Here is a 23,990-nt window from a genome sequence, read left to right as displayed (position 1 = left end):
AATAGTGATACAAGCATAGGTCACTGTTCTTCACAAATTTAGGTCCAAACTTTTTCTGATCTCATGTGTTGAGAACATCTGATAGATAGATTTTGCCTATTATTTTGTATAGCGAGCCCACACCCGTTCTTTGTGTGCTAAGAACATTTTGGAAGATCTTAGTGTGAGATCTCAAGGATTTTTGCCATACAAAAAGATAGCAGCAAGGAATAACTTGAGGTAATTTGCTATTCCTATCTTTGATTCAATATATATATGTATGTGAAGAAGTAGATCTAGAAATATTTTGGGGTTAAATTAACAATTTTGATCGTTGTTCCACTGCGTATAATCTCTGATTTGATCTATAAAAACCAACAGCAACATGTTGGTTAAAGGATTTGACCAGAACTAGAGTAAAGTTTCTGGTGGGCCAGGTGGCTAGTTTTATGCACTACAAGAAAAAATGCTTTTAATAACACCAAAAATGTGTTATCCAAACATACCACAACACTTTTTGATGTGTTAAGATTGACTATGTTATCGTCGGTCAGGGTACTTTACATAACACTTTATCATTGTTATACAGATGTGTTATTATACTGTCAATGATAACACACTTTCTGTGTTATTTTAATAAATAGATAAGTGTTTAATTATATTATTTATAGTCGATTATATAACACATCTCAGTACTTATAAATTTGTGTTATACTACACTTTAGTATAACACATTATTTGTGTTATATAATGAAGTTTGCATAACAAAATTCTTTATATAAAAAATGTTGTTGTAATAGATATTATAACACAATTTTCATATTATTTTAATATTTAGATAAGTTTAAATTCTCATTATATATTCATTTATATAACACTAATTTATTCTATTATATTTTAATTTTTTTATATAATTAAAATTAGCTTTCTAATATATACTAGCATCATCAAACGAACTTGATTTTCAAATAACAAAAAGTAAAAACATTCAACATTGTATTAACAATCCACAAATTAGTTTAAAACATTCAACACTGTCATCAACAACAAAATGTTCTTTAAGTATTCAAGTAGTCTTAAATATACAACATATTGAAAAGTTACTACTTTCAGCACAAAATATTCTACAGCTGCCCAACACAAAGCCTTCAAAATTAAGTATCATTTTCTCCTCCAATTGATGAAGAAAGAGACATTTTTCTCCTGCAATAGCAGATAAAAGGTAAGGTATATGCTTAAAAAAATTTAAAAATATGAATCAAATAATAAAACTGTATACAATATAAGACCTAAGCAAGCAATACCAGGTGAACATACTTCAAAATTCAAAATATTGCTATCACACAGTGAATAGATACATATTACAGTAAACAAACATTAACATTTTCAAGTTAAAGGGGCCTCAATTTCACCCTAAAGACATCTCTGGTTCAGGTGCTTAATTACTGAGACAGCATGTTAAAAGTTTTGGAGATTTGAGTTACAAAAGCATTTAGAATGATACTATTATTTCTAGGGTAGATCCATCGAATCTCATATCTCATTTAAAGAAGAGGTGTAATAGAATATAGAGCTCAAACAGGTACTAAACTCTAGACAAGTTATTTGGGCACTAACAAGTAATTACAAAACAGTGATACATATTCGCAGTCAATTACGCTGATATAATACAGTGTAGTGTTTACAAACTTACAGAAATTACTGTAGAATCCTCAACCCAATGCAAAGAAATAAAGAAACTTACACACATTCTGCTGGCCAAGTTCCTTCAGATAGGGATGATAAGAGGTGAATAAGTTCCACAGTCCTGAAGGGAAATTCACCTTCTAGGTTACAAAGAAGACACCGAATAGGACCATCAACAAAACTTTCTCTGTTCCAAAACTGACTGCAAAGTGATTCCTGAAAAATTTAAAGCAATAAATCTAATAAAAAAACTACGAAGGAAAAGAAAATTTTCAACTTTAATAGAACCACCAATGAAAAATCAACAAAATAATCAATAAATGACCCTAAAGACAATCATTATGCAGCCAAACCTCTCCCCGATAAACTTTGCAAAGAATATCCAATATCAAATTAAGGGTACTGTCTTCCAGCTGCAACATAGACAAAACAGAAAATATTAATATAAATAACATAGCATACTCACAGCAAAAGAAAGGCCTTGCTTGAAGCACCATAAGGGTTCCATATGGAGGAAATGCAAGCCTCCCAAACCAACCCAAAACAAGCCTACCTAGCGCTTGTTTCATAGGATCTTTCACCCCAAAACAAAAATGATGCAAAATGAGTTGATTATTAACAGAATATAAAGCCAATCATCAATGATGTAATCTGAAGAATATAAAGCTATAATACCTACAGAAATCTGAAGAATATAAAGCTATAATACTTTTTTAATTATGTTAGATTTTAGTGTTGTCCTATGCCCTTTTTGGTGTAGAGTGGTTTTCCTGTAAGCATTTCAGCAAATACATCCTATGCTCCAAATATCTATTGTAGGATTGTTTAGAAGACAAAAAGTAGAGGTCTTAGACTCTTAGTATTAGAAACAAAGTACTAAGCAACCATACACTTGATATGATCTAGAGTAAGAAGGTAACATAAAAATTAACATTGGCCAATCCCCTCAAACATATTGGAAAATACTTAAAAGCATTGATACTTGTTAATTTCCAATCAAAAACAATGTCCGCAACTATTCTTTTACCAGAAATAAGTATGAGAGTACATAATAGGTAGACTGAGCCATTGTCAATTTGTCATATAAATAAAATGAAGAGAAATAGATCAATGGTGCTAAGAGAAACATGTATTTTGGTGATTCAAGCTTATAGACAAAATAATGATGGCCACATACCAGTAGTATATACAGTAGAAGAAGCCAATACAACATGCCAACTCATATATACATATATTGCAAGGGAACAATACTTGAAAAAAAGTATTGGAGTATACTGTGGCATCAGTAATAGAAGAAATTGAAGAAACAACATGAAAGAAGAACTTTGAAAGATCATCAGAAAATCAACAAAAAAATGTAATAATTTATGCATATGTCATCAACCAATCAATAGAAATTGAAAATAAAATACCAAAGATCAATCCCAGCTTACTTTTGAGAAAAATTGACCCACAGAGTTCTGGAGCACGGTACCATCGAGTGGCAACATAGTCCTTAAAAAAAATGAAATGTTCAATAAGAAATGCAGTTTAATAGACTATTGTTCAGATATTGGAACTAAATAAACTGACCATTATTTGAAACATACCCCTCTTTAGATGAAAAACCTTCAAGTTTTTCTTTATTATCAGCTGCATTAGATAAGTTGACAGTAGAAGCAAGGCAAACTGCAACCAAGAAGCAGCCAACGCCAGGAAAAAGGATCTCGGCTCTATTAATTCTATTGTCTAAAAAGTAATTCAAGGTTGTTCCTGTCACCATTAAAGATCACAACAGAAGCAAAAAATTAAGTATCTATAAGAGCAACACAGACAAACATCAACATTTAGAAATGGTCAAAGAGAGAGAGAGAGAATGAAAGAAAGGACCTATAACAACTGTTATACTTGCAGTGATCACTTCTGTGACTGATAAGCCAATAAAAGCCCAAGCATACTGAGTTGAGAGATTTCCAAGGCTAAGTACCACCCCTCCTGCCATTGCAAACATCACAGAAGGCCAATTATCCTGCACCAATCACCCTAACATGAATCGAAATCAAATACATACAATACAATACAACTCCATTATGGCAAACAGATGAAATTTTCATTATGCTGTGTTCCTTATCACTAGTCTCTCCAAATAGCACCACATTCATTAAAGAGAATAGAGAATGAATGAACTAAACTTTATCCAAATATATGCAAGTGTTGAATATTTGTGATTCAACACTTGTAATGAGCTAAAAAATATAATCAATACTGAATTAATCATGAAATTTTGTTTTGAGTAATTACCAAATTAATTAAACCATGTGAATTAATTAAAGTGCGGAATGGTAATTAACTGCTTACACAGATTACAGTTCTGTCGGGACAGAATCCAAACTTGTCATGACAGAAACTGAACACAATAAAAAGACAGTGCAAAACAATAAAGAACACAACGAATTTTTACAAGGTTCAGAAACCCTTTCAGATAACCTACTCCTTGGGGCCACACCCAGAGAATAAAACCAATTAATAAAGAATCACAAGTACAAAAACATTGACTTAAACAAAACAAGACTCCCTCTTGAGATTTGCCGCAACTTGTTGTACTTCTCTTCACTAATCTGATCTTGATTGAAACGCTCAACCACTTGAACTCCCTTCAATGGCCAACGAGTGCTTGCATCCTCCCAACGTAAGGGTTGTAAAAATCTTCTCCCGAAGACCACAAACGTTGTGTTCAAATTGCAATGTGTATTCACTCATGAACATGATATAAAATCACCACTAAAAACTAAACACACATATTTTTACGGGATCACGTGAATACTTATGATCTTGAATACAAAGAGGAACTCTCACAAATATTACAATAAAGCTCACAAATAATGCACCAAAGAGTTCACCATTCTCACTGCCTTTAGAGCCCTATTTATAGAGTCCTTTTTCGTGCTCACAAAGGCAGAGAAAGAATTCTTCTAATAAAGGCAAGAATCATAGAAGTTATTCTTGATTGATGAAGAGTTGCCTTTTTTAGAAAATGCTGATCCGACAGATGCGATATCGGTGGGGACAGCTCAGACCTGTGTTGGATAAAAAACAAGCTCAAAAAGGAAACAACAATTAATGACATTAAGAACCAGTTTCCTGATTGCAATCCTTGAGCTACATGAAAGATATATAAGCAAATAAACCAAAAACAATTTTGGGTAAGTACCGAATATTTGCAATATACTTTTTCCCTTTATAAACAAAATGAGACAATATAGGCTAAATAAGGAAGCATATTATTGTCCAAAATACACAAAAAGGGAAAGAGGATTTCCGAAAATTGTAATAAGGGAAACCAAACAATTCCGAAAATTATAATAAAGGAAAATAAATATTTCCGAAAATTATAATAAAGGGAAACAACTAAATCAACCAATTTATCTTTTAAGAAAAAGATATTTCTATAAAAATGCCAATTATAGGATTTACAATCTCCCCCTTTGGAAATTTTATAGACAAGGAATATCTATTTTTTAAAAGATCCCTGCAAAACACAAGTAAGTGCTAAAAAACATAAGAGTCACAAAATGATCAAAAAATGATCCCCCTGCGATAGATAACCAAAGCACAGTTAACAAAAATCAATATGAAACAGCAGGTCAACATAATCAAAGTGCCAAAAAATAGAGTTACTCTCTCCCCCTCATTGTTTGAAAAAATGCCAAACAAAGACAAAAGTACAAGTAAATGAAAGAACAAGGAAATGAAACCAAAAGACAGACACAATAAGTGTTCTTGTACAACTAACAAAAGAAAAATAGAGCAAAGGTACTGGGATCATCATGGGGCAGGAGAGTTGGATGCATTGAGAATGGCCAATGAAGCGAGAATGTTGCACTGAGTCTCCTCCATTTGAGAGAACCGGTCAGAAAGACTTTGAATCCCTGTCTGGACAGCAGCAAGATCTGTTGGGACAACAGGTGAGTCGCTCACAACATTGCCAGAAGCAGGACTAGCAAGATTAATTCCTTTGACTTTCCGAGTTGTGGATGGAGGATGATCATCTTTGACTGTATAGGTGGGACCAACCAAGGGAGAAGTCAAGGTCTCATGAGACTTCTTCTGAGGACGTTGAGAGTCGAAAAGTTTGTAAATGACCTGAGGAAACATCAAGTGTTGACCCTTACGTTTGGCACCACTTAGAGACATGATTTAATCAAAAATAACAGCTCCAAGATCTATGGCGACTCTAGTACCAATTTTGAACAACAGGAAGGCCATATCTTGAGTGATGGTGGAGGAATGTGTGGTAGGCATCCAATTAAACATAGAAAATTTGAAAAGAGCACCATAATAATGACTGAGATCCGTGACTCGAAGAGAGGTCATTTTCCACACCATAGCCTGACCAACCAGTTCAGACAAAACTTGGTCCTTTGCAAATTCAATAGAATCATCAATCTCCACAGGGACGAGATTGAGAGCCTTAGCAATTTCGGATGGGCTAAAATTATACCAATGACCCCTAACATAAACCTCATGGAACATAAGAGAAGATTGGTCTAATAACTCATCATTCAAATTTGCCTAAAATTCTTTAACAATCCGAGGCACAAACCCAGACAAGGATCGCAACCAACCTCTTTCCTCTAAAGTAAGCAATACCCCAAAAACACGATAAGGAGCAAAAAGAAAATTGCGCTCACTTATAAAATGACGATGGTCATAAAATTGCATGTTCTTCTCATTATCATTAAAATAGAATGTAAGAGAATGGGCTTTGAAAGAACCTGAGGTACGGACAGGAGCACCTTTTTGCTTCGTAAGTTTGGAAGACAATTCGGGAAATGCCAATGGAGTGGTGCCTTTTGGGTCAGATGCAACAGGAGAGGCTTCAGAGGGGTCTTCTTCAGATTCAGTCTCCTCAGCCAAATCATCAAGAGGAACTTCAGGATTTGGCTCGGTCAAAGAAGGGTCTAACTCAGGCTGAGAGTCTTCAGTCTCGGGAGAGACATCCTTCGATGAGGTGCATGGAGGAGGGTTGATTTTGGCCTTTAATTTAAAACGAGATAAAGGAGATGAATAAGAGATGGAGCTGGTACCTTTAGATTGAGCCACTTTGGCCTTCTTCCCTTTCTTCGTTTCAACAGCTTTGGTCTTACGTTTGCCCTTTGCCTTGGGTGTCAACACATCAGGAGATAGCGAGAATTCCGAATCATGATCAGATGGATTAGACATAGCTTCAGTGGAAATAGATTTGGACTGACTAGTTGCCAAGGCCGGTTTGACTTTTATTTGACCTTCAGGAAAGGCGAGTGAAACCGCCAAGGCTGGGATTGGCTCAGCATCCAAATTTGGGAACGTAACTTCTTTGCTAGAAGCACCAAGAACAGATGAACTTATGTGACCTGAAAGAGCAAGAACGTTCTTTCTTGCTGTGGTTTTAGAACGACGTCCTGGAGTAGGAGAGATAGCAGGGATTGATGCTGGGACCGAAGGAGTGACAGAGGGAACTGATTCAGGAATTGTCTCCTGCTGAGACTTCACGGATTTGGATGATGAACCACGGCCTCGAGTCTTCATGGCTGCTAAGGGAGAAACAAGTGAAACACACAAAGAAAAAACCCTAAACACTTCGGTTACACGTGAGAGATTTAACAAGAAAACACTGATTATAAAAACAACCAATGGGACTCCGAATATATAAAGTATTCGGTACACAAATGAGGCAAGTTCAAAAATGGGTAACCGAATTATGAGTGATAAATGCCAAAATATCTCCTTTTTAAAACAAATTCTTTCACACCTCACAATTGGAAACTTTTTGAAAATTTTTAGAATATATTGAGATAAAACAAATAAATTGCTCAATTAATTTTTCAAACCATTTTTTAAGTACACGGTAGATAACATATTTTATTTTCAATTTTTTTTTTTATTATTTTTTTATTACAAAATTGCCGAAAATAGAGTGTAGATTTCCATACCATATGTGTCCATGTAAATGCCAAATCCTGTTCAAAAGAAACAAGATAACCATATTTTTCACAAATCAGAGAAATGAGTTATAAATCAAATACTAAGAGACCATAATTCAAAAAATATACCAATCACAAAACATATTTTGAATCAATTCATTATATGTATGAGTCTTACAGCCAACTTACACACTCTAGTCAACAGGCATGTGTGTGTGCATGTGTAATCAATTTGGCGTTTCTTTTTTGCCCTATAAAGCTAGGGTCATTGCCCATATTTGGCGATTTTAGCCTCTTTTCATATTGTAACCATAATGGAGGCTATAACTCTTATACTGATGGTAGCCCTTTACACTGGTAGAGTATCCTCCAATATAATTGCTAATTACTTGGTACCAACTTACTCAGTGTCGACTTTCACACATCAGTATAGGTAGCTCTTTTCCAAAATGGAGCCTGAAAAAGAAACTGGATTAGGAATACTCATACAATGATAATGATTCGATCAAATATGAATTGGATGGTTTATAATTTTTCAAATATGGTTTTTTTATTCCAACAAAGTATAGGACTTATAACGATCATTTTCTAAAATACAAAAAATATGCTCATCAAATTTCTTCCAATCAGGACAATAGATTTACAAAAACACATATGCAAGGCAAGATAATCAATTTATTGGAAATTTCAAATAAAACAAACCCCCAAGGATTTCCTGAGGGAATCAAATCTGACCGTGTCTAAGGCTTTAGTAAAGATATCTGCAATTTGTTTGTTAATCTCAACATATTTTGAAATCAATGTTTTGTTTTCAACAAGTTCCCTAATAAAATGATGACGAATGTCCATATGTTTGGTGCGAGAGTGCTGAACAGGATTTTTGGAGATATTAATAGCACTTGTATTATCACAAAAAATGGTTAAAGTTTTAATATCAAACCCATAGTCTGCCAACATTTGTTTCATCCACAAAAGTTGAGTACAACAGCTTCCAGCAGCAATGTACTCAGCTTCGGCTGTTGACAAGGAGATGGAGTTTTGTTTTTTACTATGCCAGGAGATCAAATTGCTTCCAAAGTAAAAGCAACCACCACTTGTGCTTTTCCGATCATCAATGTTTCCTGCCCAATCTGCATCACTATAACACACAAGGTTAGAATTTGTTTCTTTGGAGTACCAAATGCCTAAATCAAGAGTATTATTGATGTAACAAATAATTCTTTTTACAGCAGTCACATGAGACTCCATGGGGTTCCCTTGGAAACGAGCACACACTCCAACACTGTAACTGATGTCAGGGCGACTTGCAGTTAAGTAAAGGAGACTCCCAATCATACTCCTGTAAAGAGTTGGATCAACTTTCTTCCCATTTTCATCTTTAGACAATTTGATCGTAGTACCCATGGGAGTTTTAGCAGGTCTGGATGCATCAAGTCCAAATCTTTTCACTAGACTTCTTGCATACTTGCTTTGTGAAATGAAAATTCCTTCATCAGACAGCTTCACTTGAAGTCCTAGGAAGAAATTGAGTTCTCCTACCATGCTCATCTCAAACTCTTCCTACATTTGTTTCACAAATTCCTACACTAGAGAATCAGTAGTAGAACCGAACACTATATCATCAACATAGATTTGTGCTATCATAATATTTTCATCAACATTTTTGATGAACAGTGTTTTGTCTACTCCCCCTCTCTTGTACCCCTTTGAGACCAAAAAATGAGTTAGCCTCTCATACCAAGCCCGTGGGGCTTGTTTCAGCCCATACAAAGCTTTTTGCAATTTAAAAACATGATTAGGATTGTAAGGATCCTTAAACCCTTTGGGATGTTCCACATAAGCTTCCTCATTCAAAAATCCATTTAAAAAGGCGGATTTTACATCCATTTGGAACAATTTAAAACCAAGAACACATGAAATAGCTAGTAATAATCTTATGGATTCAAGTCTTGCAACAGGGGCAAATGTCTCATCAAAATCAATTCCTTCAACTTGAGTGTACCCCTGTGCAACTAGTCTAGCTTTATTTCTTATTATGGTCCCAAATTCATCAGTTTTATTTTTAAATATCCACTTTGTACCTATAACATTGGTATGACTCGGTCTAGGGACAAGAATCCATACTTCATTCCTTGTGAATTGATCTAACTCTTCTTGCATAACATTGATCCATGATTCATCATTTAAGGCCTCTTTCACATTTTTTGGTTCCAAAGTGGAAGTAAAACAAACAAATTGAACCAAATTTACATACTTCTTTCAAGTGACCATACTCTCTTCAAGATTTCCCAAAATAAGGTCAGAAGGGTGATTCTTTTTTGCTCCGGTTTATGGTTCTTTTTGAACGGAGTCAGAGGAAGTAACTGGATTTTCCTTCTCTGTTTGCCCAGTTGCTGTTTCGACAGAATTGGCATTTGATACATCAGCAGTGGCTGTTGTCCCCTCCGAAGGCTGTGCTGTTGGATCCGCCATTTCTTTATGATGTTGAACATCAATGAGCCTGTCAATTTCCTCCTCATGGGAGTACTCAGAAAAATCTTTTAAATAATCTACAACCACATTAGCTGATTCCATAATAGTTTGGGTTCTCATATTATAGACACGATAAGCCCTACTATTAGTGGAATAACCAAGAAAAACTCCCATATCACTCTTGGCATCAAATTTGCCCAGATTCTCACGATCTCTAAGAATATAGCATAGACACCCAAAAACATGAAAGTAGTTAACATTGGGTTTTCTACCTTTCCAGATTTCATAAGGACTTTTGTTTGTACTTAGACGCAGAAAGACACGATTAATTGTGTAACAAGCTGTATTAATAGCTTCTGCCCACAATTTCTTTGTGAGTTTTTTGCTGTTAAGCATAACTCTGGCCATTTCCTGCAAGGTACGATTTTTCCGTTCCACTACCCCATTTTGTTCAGGGGTTTTGGGAGTAGAAAATTCATGCAAAATTCCAAACGATTTACAATATTCATCATAAACAGAATTTTCAAACTCCTTACCATGATCACTCCTTATTCATACAATCTTTCCAATGTTACAATTTTTTTCAACTCTCAATCTTGTACATAGAGTTTGAAAAGCTTCAAACGTATCTGATTTTTCTCTTAAGAAATCTACCTAAGTAAATCTAGAAAAATCATCCACACATACAAAAATGTATCTCTTACCATTAATACTTTCAACTTGTATAGGACCCATGAGATCCATATGCAATAATTCTAACACATTTGAAGTATTAATATCAGATAATGCTTTATGAGAAATTTTCAACTGTTTTCCCAATTGGCATGATTCCCACTTACCAAGCGATTCTTTACCCAACTTGGGTATACCACGGATGAGACCTGCATTAGCAATCTTTTTCAAGTTTTTGAAGTTTATATGACCAAGTTTTTCATGCCACAAGTCAGTAATATTGAAACTTGATGAAGATGCATGACATGTGAATTTTTGTGTGAGAGTGTAACAATTATCCAAAGAACGAGAACCTTTGAGAACAATATCACCATTTTGATTTAAAACATTAAATTCATCATGTGAAAAATTAACATAAAACCTTGGTCACAAATTTGACTTATGCTAATTAAGTTGGCTTTTAGCCCATCAACAAGAAGCACATTTTTCAGTTTCGGTAACCCTTCAATGTTTAGAGTACCTTTACCTAAAATATTTCTTGTCATTCCATCCCCAAAAGTTACTACTCCACACTTCAAGGATTTGAAGTAGGTAAGTATGTTGGCATTACCTGTCATATGTCTTGAACAACCACTATCAAAGTACCATGAACTAGATGCATGCATTTTGTGACAGGTAAAAGTAGCCAAGCAAACAGAGTTAACTTTCTTGACCCATATTGTTTTTTATTTTGAATTTGTTTTGGTCAAGAATTGATTCATACTACCAAAGTGTTTATCATAATTCTTTTTGAACAAGTTTAACAGAGAAAAACACTTAGGTCTTATGTGTCCTTTCATCCCACAAAAATGACAAACTGGTACAAAATGTTCAGTGTTTCTTTTTGGAGAAATTTTCTTTAGTTGTAGATCTGTTGCAACAGATGACAACTTTGTGCTCTCAGTAGAGTGACTTGTTCCTGAAACACAGTTAGTTGGCACAACAGACTGATAATTCATAGATTTTACAAAAACCATTTTTCTTGAGGACTCAGATCCATTAGATCCTAATCCACTATAGTCACCAACCTTTTTCCTATAGAAAGAATATCAACCAAAATTCCAGATCTAGGATTAAGCATTTTGACACCTTTTTGCAAAAACTCAATTTCTTTATTCAAAGTTATAATTTCATCATTTTTGGAAGAAATAATCATCTCAAGTTTTTCAATTTTTTTAACAAAATTTTTATTATTGCTAGCCATTAGACAATTCTCATAACACACTTTCAGCCATTGATCATACATTATTTTATAAGACTCTTTTAATGACTCCTCATCTAAGTCAGAATCACTGTCAGAATTCTCATTATTCTGAACAGAATTATTAAGGCATAACACATCCTTGTAATCGACTGAAGAGAAAACAATACCTTTGTGAAAAGAGGTTAAGGCAACACTATTTTCCTCCTCATCACTCTGTTCAAAGTCTTGATCACTCCATGTGACTGTCATGGCTTTTTTTTTCTTTTTAAGGTATTTGCACACTCAGATTGAATGTGTCCAAATCCTTCACATTCCGTGCACTGAATACCCTTTTTATTAGTCTCAAAGGGTTTAGAAAAATTACCTTTTGGGTTTTTGGATATGGGCTTTTGGTTTCCCAATTTCTTTATGTATTTTTGGAAATTTTTTGTCAACAGAGCCATCTCATCATCCTCATCATCTGAACTTTCCTTCTTTTCTTTAGAAGATTTCAAGGCAATAGATTTTTCCTTGATTTCCTCTGTCTTACCTTTTTGTCTAATTTGTTGATTTAGTTCAAAAGTTTGAAGTGAACTAATCAGTTCCTCTACTTTTTTTTTGTCCAGATCTTTTGCTTCTTCAATTGTAGTTAGCTTTGTCTGAAACCTGTCAGGGAGAACTCTAACAATTTTTCAAACCAAAACATTCTCTTCAAGTTTTTCACCAAGAGCAAAATATTCATTAGCACTATCTGACAATTTCTCATAAAATTCAGTGAGGGTTTCATTTTCATTCATTTTCAAATTTTGTTGTGAGCATAACAAGCCTAGAACGCTTGACATCAGCAGTTCCTTCAAATTGAGTTTGAAGAATTTGCCAAGCATCTTTGGCTAAAACACATGAAGAAATCAATTTAATGTAACCTTCACCAACACCATTAAAAATAGCATGTAATACTTTATTGTTGTAATTGGACAGTTTATCATCAGCATCAATCCATTCAAGTTCAGATTTTACCTTAGTTATATCATCGCTTTCTGCTGGAGGAGTCCAACCACTTAAAACAGCTCTCCAAGCCTTTTCATCTTGAGATTTGATAAAGGCTCTCATTCTAACTTTCCAGTATGGATATTTTGAATCGTTGAGTAAAGGGGGGTGAGTTATGGAACCTCCTTCTGTGAAAAAAGACATTGCAAGAACAAGAACAACAAACGGAATAAACCAAGATCACACTCAAAAATGAGTGACCCGCTCTGATACCAATTGAAATTCCATTTTTAGTAATTACCAAATTAATTAAACCATGTGAATTAATTAAAGTGCGGAATGGTAATTAACTGTTTACACAGATTACAGATCTGTCGGGACAGAATCCAAACTTGTCACGACAGAAACTGAACACAATAAAAAGACAGTGCAAAACAATAAAGAACACAACGAATTTTTACAAGGTTCAGAAACCCTTTCAGATAACCTACTCCTTGGGGCCACGCCCAGAGAATAAAACCAATTAAAAAAGAATCACAAGTACAAAAACATTGGCTTAAACAAAACAAGACTCCCTCTTGAGATTTGCCGCAACTTGTTGTACTTCTCTTCACTAATCTGATCTTGATTGAAACGCTCAACCACTTGAACTCCCTTCAATGGCCAGCGAATGCTTGCATCCTCTCGACGCAAGGCTTTTAAAAATCTTCTCCCGAAGACCACAAACGTTGTGTTCAAATTGCAATGTGTATTCACTCATGAACATGATATAAAATCACCACTAAAAACTAAACACACATATTTCTACAAGATCATGTGAATACTTATGATCTTGAATACAAAGAGGAACTCTCACAAATATTACAATAAAGCTCATGAATAATGCACCAAAGCGTTCACCATTCTCACTGCTTTTAGAGCCTTATTTATAGAGTCCTTTTTTGTGCTCACAGAGGCAAAGAAAGAATTCTTCTAATAAAGTCAAGAATCATAGAAGTTATTCTTGATTGATGAAGAGTTGCCTTTTTTAGAAAATGCTGATCCGACAGATGCGATATCGGTGGGGATAGCTCAGACTTGTGTCAGATCAAAAACAAGCTCAAAAAGGAAACAACAATTAATGACATTAAGAACCAGTTTCCTGTTTCCTGATTGCAATCCTTGTGCTGCACGAAAGATATATAAGCAAATAAACCAAAAACAACTTTGGGTAAGTACCGAATATTTGCAATATACTTTTTCCCTTTATAAACAAAATGAGACAATATAGGCTAAATAAGGAAGCATTTTATTGTCCAAAATACAAAAAAAGGGAAAGAGGATTTCCGAAAATTGTAATAAGGGAAACCAAACAATTCCAAAAATTATAATAAAGGAAAACAAATATTTCGAATTATAATAAAGGGAAACAACTAAATCAACCAATTTATCTTTTAAGAAAAAGATATTTCTATAAAAATGCCAATTATAGGATTTACAAATCATGAGAAGGAGTAGCCAAAAGAATTATATAAAAAAAGAAGAGGAAAAAAAAATGGATTCTAGACATGTCTCATAATAATTGGACCTTTTTATTAAACTTCATGGAGACAAGACTATCACAATAAAATTGTCTAGCAATATTTTTATCTCATTTACTTATCTAACTTTTAGCTTCTAGCTTCTATAAAAATAAATTGATTTTCAGCTCTATTAGGGTAAAAAAAAAAAAAAAAGGAGAACAGAAGCTTCGTTTTGGGGGTAATCTCTGAAAATTACATAGGCCAAAAAAATATGACAAAAGCCTTTGGCATGCCTTAGTAATCAATGGTGGTCATAATCTAGATGGTTGTAGAGTCCAAGAACTTTACTTAGCTAGTTAGATAGTAGTATTATAGTATTTATAGTATTATCTTAATAACTGTGGATTTTTCGTTCAGACCGGGAATTATTTGGACACTCATAGTAGTACTTATAGATTTTCTAAGTTTAACCTATAGTTTAAGAATATTAATGTTAACCTAAGGTTTGATTATATGACTGATATTAAGGATAATATTTATTATACTATAAGGTTTAGATAAGGACCAATAGGATTTTAAGCACATGTTATGTATGGATGATTAAGGATTAAGTGTTTTGAGGATTAAATTTAATAAGGGTAAAAGTTTGAATGCTATAAGGTCAGTCAGCAGCTTTGAATACGTTGAGGGCTTAGTCAAGGCTGTTTACTCCATTCAAACTTAGCTAAAAATGTGTAATTTTGTGTTTAATTAATCAGCGTGTGCCGATATATCGCAACTATAGGGGGCGATATATCGCAGCACGTAGATACGGAAAACACGAGACGATGCACGACAGCCTCGGGCATACTGGCCCAGGCGATCTATCACCTACAGGGGGCGATATATCGCCTCCTTCAGTATATTTCAAAAGTTTTTGAATTCTTTTTCCTTTCAGCCATTCAACCTCTTGATAAATCCAGCACTTTTTTGAACGAGTCTTCAGCCTCTGCTGAACGATTATTCAAATTATTTTCACCTAAAAAGCTATTATTTTTATTCAAGTAAAATTAAGATCCTTTCATTCCTAAACTCTATAAATAGGAACTGGTACCCAGCCATTATTCATCTTTTGCTCTAAGTTCAGAGGCTGCAAGTGCTAAGTGAGTGTGAGAGTGTAAACACCTGGGTTGGGAAATCATAAGCTTGACAAACACTTTGGGAAGTAAGGTTTTATAGTATTTCGGTTTGAGGTGTAGATTGGTCTTACAAGTCTTCAAGGTAACCCAAAACTCTAAGTTCATTTCTGTACTTGTTCTTTTTAAGTTCTCGTAGTCTTCTACTCAGCTTCTAACCTTATTCTTATTTTGGTTAGGAAATCTAAGAACTTGCACATAAGTTTTTGGTAAGTATGTTTCTCAAGGTTTAGTCCTTCCATTCCTTTCATTTGGCTTTTTCTTCTATAGACTCACCCTGTTATATATGGTTTTAGGAGTGTTCCAAAAGTCCCAACTCTGTCCTCATATCCCGGTAACTTTGGTAAGGAAAATAGGATAGAATCTATATGTTTTATGCTTATGTTATCTTATGTTTTATGTTATGAATTATGTTATAAAATATGTTATGAATATGTATGTTTGTAGGCTTAGGCATATGATCCATATGACTAACAAGACCCCAAATATATTATGGGCATATGACCTACTTAGCTAGTAGGACCCCACTAATCTCATGGGCATATGACTTGTTTAGTCTATGGGACCCCAAGTAATAATGGCCATTATAGTATGTGTATGATAAAGTGTTATGTTAAGTTTTTATGTTTCTTATGAAATTATGTATATGAACTATGTGTTAGATTTTTCCTTGCTGGGCATTAGGCTCATTCCTTTTTGTTTATATGTGCATGAAAATAGCTATAGTGGCGGTAAGATTGATGGATGCTTGGGAGAATGTGTATCGGTGGTGAATGGAGTCAAGGAGTCGAGAGTTCGATTTTCGAGGATGTAGTCTTGTTTTACCTTTTTTATGGTTTTACATGTATTTTTCCGCACTTTCTATGTAACTCCTTTTCACTTTAAATTATGTTTTGTTTTAAAGACAATGGGATCCCATATTCTACTTATTTTATGAAAGTAACTCTTATTTCTACAAGTTTCCAATAAAGTTATGGTATTTTCGCAAATGTAAGTTTTATTAAGGATTTGTATGTATAGTTTCGTTAATGGTCCAAAAGTCTAGAGTAGTGGGTCATTACAATGGTATCATCATAGGAAGGAGCACCATCACACTGTACTACATGGTATCATCAACATTCCTTTGTGATTAAATAATAGCATTTCATACTTCCAAACAGGCCCCCCTGTGTGATCGTTGCAATCACACACACATAAGAGTACTTAATAGAAAATGAATTGGATAAAATGATCTCTGTAAATTTACCAGAGATATGGGACTTTATTATTTATAGCTTAATAGTACAAAGATACAAAGAGAGGGAAAAAGGAGTTGGAAACCAAGAAGTGATTAACAGGAAACTAACCACATTAATCTATATTACAGTTAGAGCTAACTAACTACATGTGCAAAAGTATTCGAAAACCACATGAATATAGTTAACTCATAGTATTTAGAAATCACATGAATGTTAAATTCTGCAAAAGTAGGCACCAAATAAAATTAGAAAGAGATCTAATTCGTTTCATTCCTAAAAATACCAAGGTACCAAATACACATAAGGACCGAGTATGACTGCCACAAATAAGCACAAATTTAAGGTACTCAAATACAATACATCAAGCAAGCCCAAATGAAAGGTCAAGTACAACTACCACAGGTAAACTATATGTTAAGTGTATTTTGTTCAGGTAAATTACTTTAAGTGGGCAATATTCTATTTCCTACAAATTTAGAATGATTAATACTATAGTCAAAGACTTTTTCGATTATATATTTATCGTAAAATTTGAAGCAACTTTAAGTTGTATTTTCTTTCTTTCTTTTTAATGTTTGGTGTGATTTCTTGGTGCATCTGAGCTGGAAGTCTGCTGCTTAAAAGTGTAAATTAAGTTGGTATAATTGCAATGGTTAAAATAACATAATGTTTCTGCTCAAATTCTGTTTTTGAAGAATAAATTGTCTCAACCAAAAGATAGTTAACATACATGCCAGAAAAATAGCATAAGAAAACTGAATTCAAACCTTTGCTTTTCTAGCCAAAACATCTTCCAATTGTCACATAGTCCAAGTAAGAACAAAAGCACACACCTGAAATTTTTCTTAACAATATTTCAGCAACTTAAAAACAAAGGTAAGAGTGGAGATTATCATGCTCTTAGGGCCAAAAAGAAATCAAAACAATGAAGTACATATAATACAATAACTTGCCTAGACAAAAATATGAAACTCTGATACTGTATTATAAAAAATAAAAACTGACTTTTTAGTTCTGAAGCACATCTCACATCTCAATTTTCTTTTGGTAGCTAAATCTATTTGTGCCTAAATATATAATTGAAAACTTTATGTATTATTTTGGGCATTACCATTTTATTTTGGTATCAAAGAAAAAACATTTACCTACTAATTTTTTGGTAGCTAAAAATAAAGTGGTCTATCTTACCTAATCATGAGCTCCTCGAGCTTCGGCCAGTCCATAGGTGAGACCTGAATACACTCTACCAGCCAGTCCAGCCATATATATATGTATAAGCAAGAACACAAACATAGTGAGTTTTAAATGGTTTTCAAGTAATTAAGAACATTGAGCTAATGAAGCTGCTCTCACACTCACCCCATTGTAATGATTCTTTTCCTGTGCTCTTCACCTGACAAAGTGCAGAATTACTAACACATATTAGTTTATATTAATAATAAGATTAATGGAATATGTATGAGTATAAATATACAAAGGACTCACCATGGCTTCAAGAGAATTTATGTTGGTTTCACCTGAAAAGCTCAGAGTATCACCATCAAGAATAGTTGGTAATATTAGTAGCTTATTTTTATTGTTATATCTATCAATATATTGATATGTATATACACATAGACTCTTGGTATTGGGATTCATAATAAGTGGCAAAAACCTCTTAGGTCTGGGAATCGACTCTTCTTGGCAACTGATGAGACATCTGAGGTAATACTACCCACACTACCAGAAGAAGAACCAATTCCTGCATTTATTTACTGGAAAACTAATTAACACCTGACCTACCTAGATATATAATCATCTATATCACAATTTGTACTGGTTGCCTCTCAAAGGAAAAACATGAATATAGTGAAGACATACAAAAACAAAAAGCTCATGGAAGCATATAGCAGTAAACTGACAATGCAAACAAAAGAATTGGAAGAACCTCTGTAGAAAAAACAGTCACAAACAAGAGAAATAAAGCATCAAAATATCACAATTTTTTCAAAACAGAGGCGATACCATCTTTTTTAGATTCATAACAATAAATCTATATTTATAAACATCAATTTTATATATATTATATACTAAAGGTACTCAATGCTTAATCATTTTTTTTAATATTCATTTTCTTAATCTATTATATACATAAAACACTTAATTCCAACTTAGAGAATCTAATTCTAACTCATCATAATTTATATATATAATTGTTTTTTTTTGAAGAGATTAATCCATCAAAATTTAAATTTTACAACAAAGAAATATCAGAGAAACAATAAGGTGTTAAACAAAAAAAAATTGTTACATAAAAATTATAGACAGTGTACAGAGAAACTTTTCTAAAAAGTTGTGTACTGTTATGAAATACCTTGTTTAATTTGTAGAGATTTTCACAACAGTAATACAAATAGTAAGAAAAGGCAGGATTGAATGCATTGATTTACTGATCTGGAGTGGGCATATGTTTTGTGGGGGTTCTTTCAGGCTTTCTTTCATCATCCACTAAATCCAACCCAACAACCTAAAAATTCTATACCAATTAAAAGTTGGACATCATATGATAGTAAGAGTGGAGATAAATAAAATGCAAGGATAAATACAAGACACCATTTTTCAGCATTTTAGTGCATTTTTTAAAAAGAGACAACTCTTGCACATCAAAGCAATCACTGATTACTGATTAACACAACTACAGAACTTGACACTGTGATCCTCAATTGTGTATTGACAGTATGATTGCCACTTAATTATAGATATTACTAGTATACTTGAATAGGCTTATCATAAAGAGAAGAGGCCAAAACTGAATAACGTATTAATAGAACTATTAGCATCCATAAAAACTACTTCAACAAAAAACAACGTGGACAAAGTTATCAATTCAACTCTCCCACATCACAGATTATATTGATTTTCTTTCCCTTATAGTAACAATTGTGGTTCCACACTAGATCATATTACATAGACTAACAAAAATAAAAGAAACTAAGGTAGCTCTACTTAAGATTGTGTCTCCTACTAATTAGCTCAGTATGCAAACTAGCAACAAAAAATGCAAGTCAGGGCCTAAATTTGTGTAAAGCCTTTCCTTTGATGTATACTATACTATGAGCATATAAAAATTAAAAGTATAACACTTGATTGACAAAACATTCAATTTTTCCTTAGTTATTATACTTATGGACAACATCTCAAAATAAAGCTCAAGAACCTTCCCTACAAGGACAGAAATTAGCACATAAATCATCTGGTGTTTAAAATTCTAGGATGTAGTAAAAGCTTTACACCAACTAATTACTTTCTAATATTAGAGTAATAGACTACTGCAGTGTCTTGTCATGCTGTTGTAAGTATAATAAATATTTTAAACCATTCATTCATAATAACTATGAACAAGTGCAATAAGGAAAGGAGCCAGAGAAACTGCTGCAATAATGAATAAAATATTCCTTAAAATATACTTCAAGCAGCATTATGTTTAAAAAATCAGATTTATAACTAAGAAAAAGATGTTGTAAAGTGCTATACCAATAAGCAAATTAAGCTGCCCTCAATTCATATATCAATACAAGGATCCGTGTGTGTACCTCAAGGTAGGAAACTCAAACTCTGCAAACGGCTCAGCTGTATCTTGATGAATGTCAGAACTGCACAAATTCGATGGATATGTAGACAATGGTTACGTTTGTGGGGGGGTAAAGACCAGTGCAGCTCTCTCAGATCTCTGTGGAAATACTGCTCCAGCACACTGAAGGGTAATAGAAAAAAATAATAATAAAATTATAATTTGAAAAAGTGAGACAATATATAGTTTAAGAAAAAAATTACTTGTGGTTGGAAGATTAAAATAGTGATATCTTTAATTGAAAATAGAAGAAAAAGAAAAAAAAAAGGAAAAATACATGTTCCAACTGTCAATCCAAAGTGAATTCCCTATATTCATTTCAGCTATCAAGAATAAAGTAAAAACCCCAATACAAAAATAAAACACACAAAAAAAAGTATAAATCATTCTAACTTTGGATATTGTGAGAAATAGTACATCTTTATGAAATCTTGTCAATTTCTCAAATATTAAATTCATTTAAGAATCATTTACTAACCAAATTGCATAACAACACAAATGCAATATATAGATGTGTGTATGTATGACGGGAAACTAATATATATTTATATAAATATAAGTTCTTACCAAATGGAACCAGGAAATGTTTGGATAAAAAATGCTATGACTTGAGAAGAAAAACTCAGATTATCCCCAAATGCTTCTCATCATGCTAACAAACAAAGATCACACAAAAAAAATATACAATATTTAAATGCCAAAAAAAAACATGGTAGACCTAATAAGAAAAAAAAAATACAAAATGAACTTAATCCATATATTTTGAAACTTTTAGAACAATCCCAGACAACTTTATTCATTAAAAAAATACCAAAGAAACTTACCTTTTCCCTATACACTATAAGAGATTATCAGAGAACACATGTAATATCCATATATGGATTTAAATTTATTTAGTGATGAGTTTAGCAGTGGCCTCATAAGCAGCCCCAGACTTCCAGACTTTGGGTATGGAATTGGTAGAGCGAACCCAATAAGTGTACCCTAAACTAGCTATAGCTTGGAATCTCAAGGTGATCAGTCCGCTGCTTGTTGGTGGATTTGCCATGTCCCAAACGGCCCCATAGGCTCTGCGCATGGGTTTCCATTGTTTGGTATCCTCCTGCACATAAACAAACAACATTGGCTCATCAATCAATTTATTGGTTAGAATATTAGTATTAAAGGTTAAAATCAGTTTTCAACTTTTTAAAAGACTTATTCTATACATTGAATAATTTTCCAATGGTATAGCATATTTCAAAGAGACCTTTTTGGACAGTTTTAAAAATGGCATTGAGTATTATTAAGCTATATAAAAAAATGAAGGCGAATTGAAGATATATACTAAAATATTCATATATATACCTGCCACAATTCAACTGCTGTGATGTCGTTTTGGCCGCTTACATATAAAACACTTAAAGGCAAGTAGTATGGATAATTGTTGTTTTCATTGATCTTGTAGGTGACCTTGTCCTTGTAACCTGGGTACTTGCAAGAGATCCTTTTATATTCTACTTAAACCACACCATAATTAAGTAACTTTTTGTCAACGTTTGGAAGAGCCAACTTTTTGAAGGCTCGTGGGCTGAGTATGAAGTCAGTCCTATCACCTTCCCAAGAATCAGTAGGATGACAATTTCAACCCTGTCTCCAGTGTATATATCTCTCTCAGTTGCAGCAACAAAAACTGTTTTCACCAAATCAATTGCTTCTGCTTCAGAAAGTGGAGTGACAGCATCCTGTCACTGCAAAGGATTTGTGGATCAGACAAAGGCAGAGTAAGGACCATTTATGAATGGGTAATATAAACTTGAGGTCAAAGAATATAACTGAGCAGGCAATAGAAGAGGGCTGGGAGCCTTTAGATGCTTATCAAAAACAGGCACGATAAGTGTTGAACCAGAACCTTGAGAGCTATATCCAACCTTCTCGTAGGAACCAACAACAACATATGTGAAGACACAACCCTTGCCTATTGAAATCAATACATCTAATTAGCATGCAGAAAGGTCATCAAACAGGTAACACTAGAGTTTTATCGATTACCTTCATTATCGAGACCACCTAAAACATTGAATGAGTAGTAAGGAAAGAAACGTTTGTAGTAGAGAGTGTTTGACAGCAATTGGGCCATAGCAGGGCAGCTCATTTGTTTGTTATGTTGATGTTGATAAATCTGACAAAATATGATATAAGTTATAAATAGATGAAAACGAAAAGGAAGGCAGCTACCTAGAGGGTCAATCAAATATCTCACACCCACTCATGAAAGTATTTTAAAGTGTGTAGATATCTTAGTTTATTCAACTTGGTAAAACTACTTGAAGCCTTACCAAATGTTTAGCATCCAATTGCTTCTGTAAAGCTCTCACATCATCTTGAAAACCAGATGAAGCCATCATGGATTTATCAGCTCTGTGAGTTTAAGATAAATTACAAATATACAGAAGAGCAATTAAACTACAACATCAAGAATCTTAGGAGCCAATCTAAAAGCTTTTTTCATCTGTGAAAGAGTCCAATATAAAATCATCAAGCAACACAAAAAAAAAAGAAAAAGATTCATTTTATTAATGCTTATTGAAATAAGCAACAATTTTCTATAGGGCGATCAGCAAACACACACATAAATACATATATACATATATCTTGCTACCAAATTATCCAAATGAGGTTCCACTCAACAAAGTGTAAAACGAAACCCAAAACTACAACTTTACTTTTACATAAACCAAATATTAAATGTTCAGTATATTGAGTCTGCTGCCACAGTTCAAATACGAATTTGGCGACGACAAACGCACTACAACCCTTTTTCAAGGAAATAATTATAATTATTACCCAACAGTCCAATAAGTTTAGTAAAGCATTCGTTCAGCCTAAAACATGCGCTTCCAACTAAAAAAACTCTCCTAGGTGAAATCTTAGCAAGTAAATATCTATTAAGAGTGGGAGAAAAGCGTACAGTTTACAAATTTTCGAGTAATCCCGAGTAAGAACATTATAATCAGTCGACATCCAAGTATCGGCGGTGATCACACAGTAATTGGCTCCCGCGATTGCCACACAAGATCTGCCATTGTTGTCGTAGGGGGACCAGTTAGCGTGCTGCTTATTCATTGTGAAGGTGAAGGGCTAAGTCGGAGCAAGAGAAGGGCCTTAGGTTAGGGCTTGAAGAGGAGTGAAATTGGAGTATTGTAGTCTTCTTCACCATTGGGGTTTGGAGCTTTCTTCTCTACTGCTGCTTCTTCACCGCTACCATGTTTGCTGAGCTCTACACTAATTAGAATCTAGATGTAAGAGAAAATGAACATGATAAAGATGAGAGAAGATATCAGAGGAAGAGTAATTTGGGCGAGAGAGGAGAACACGAGAAAGAAGTAGGAAAAAAATAAAGATATATGTTTTTAGTTTCCCTCTAAATAAATTCACTAACCCGCCAATTATACACTGTAGCACATTTTATGTTCTATTTTTTTTACCTAGCTTTTATAATACTTTTTCAATAGTCTTATAGCCA

At 33.7% G+C, this 23,990-nt stretch overlaps 1 protein-coding gene and 1 long non-coding RNA gene across 4 annotated transcripts; both read right to left on the bottom strand.

Annotated features, from left to right (window-relative positions):
- Positions 1-3,262: 3,262 nt before the first annotated feature.
- LOC133830251 (uncharacterized) lies at positions 3,263-22,212 on the bottom strand. Of its 3 annotated transcripts, none has more exons than XR_009891976.1 (6): positions 20,448-22,212; positions 18,235-19,381; positions 18,064-18,107; positions 17,643-17,708; positions 3,535-3,639; positions 3,263-3,417 (listed from the first exon to the last, which is right to left on the bottom strand). It is a non-coding gene; the product is annotated as an uncharacterized LOC133830251 (long non-coding RNA). The 3 variants fall into 3 exon arrangements; XR_009891977.1 differs by having other exon boundaries at positions 18,064-18,392; positions 19,229-19,381; XR_009891975.1 differs by having other exon boundaries at positions 18,064-19,381.
- A 21-nt stretch (positions 22,213-22,233) lies between these two features.
- On the bottom strand, positions 22,234-22,919 carry LOC133832025 (proteasome subunit beta type-1-like). Its single transcript, XM_062262418.1, has 3 exons — positions 22,804-22,919; positions 22,517-22,646; positions 22,234-22,442 (listed from the first exon to the last, which is right to left on the bottom strand). Exons 1-3 carry the CDS (start codon positions 22,870-22,872, stop codon positions 22,234-22,236), a joined length of 408 nt encoding a protein of 135 aa, XP_062118402.1. The 5' UTR covers positions 22,873-22,919.
- Between the last annotated feature and the right edge of the window lie 1,071 nt (positions 22,920-23,990).

The sequence above is a fragment of the Humulus lupulus genome, chromosome 4 (assembly GCF_963169125.1).
Source record: "Humulus lupulus chromosome 4, drHumLupu1.1, whole genome shotgun sequence".
Classification (NCBI taxonomy): domain Eukaryota; kingdom Viridiplantae; phylum Streptophyta; class Magnoliopsida; order Rosales; family Cannabaceae; genus Humulus; species Humulus lupulus.
This window is presented reverse-complemented; position numbering and strand designations above follow the sequence as displayed.

Coding starts and splice junctions, on each gene's coding strand:
- LOC133832025 (XM_062262418.1), bottom strand. CDS start 22,872: ATGATGGCTTCATCTGGTTTTCAAGATGATGTGAGAGCTTTACAGAAG. Junction 22,647..22,803: donor AATTGGATGCTAAACATTTG/GTAAGGCTTCAA, acceptor ATATTTTGTCAG/ATTTATCAACATCAACATAA. Junction 22,443..22,516: donor AGGTGGTCTCGATAATGAAG/GTAATCGATAAA, acceptor TGATTTCAATAG/GCAAGGGTTGTGTCTTCACA.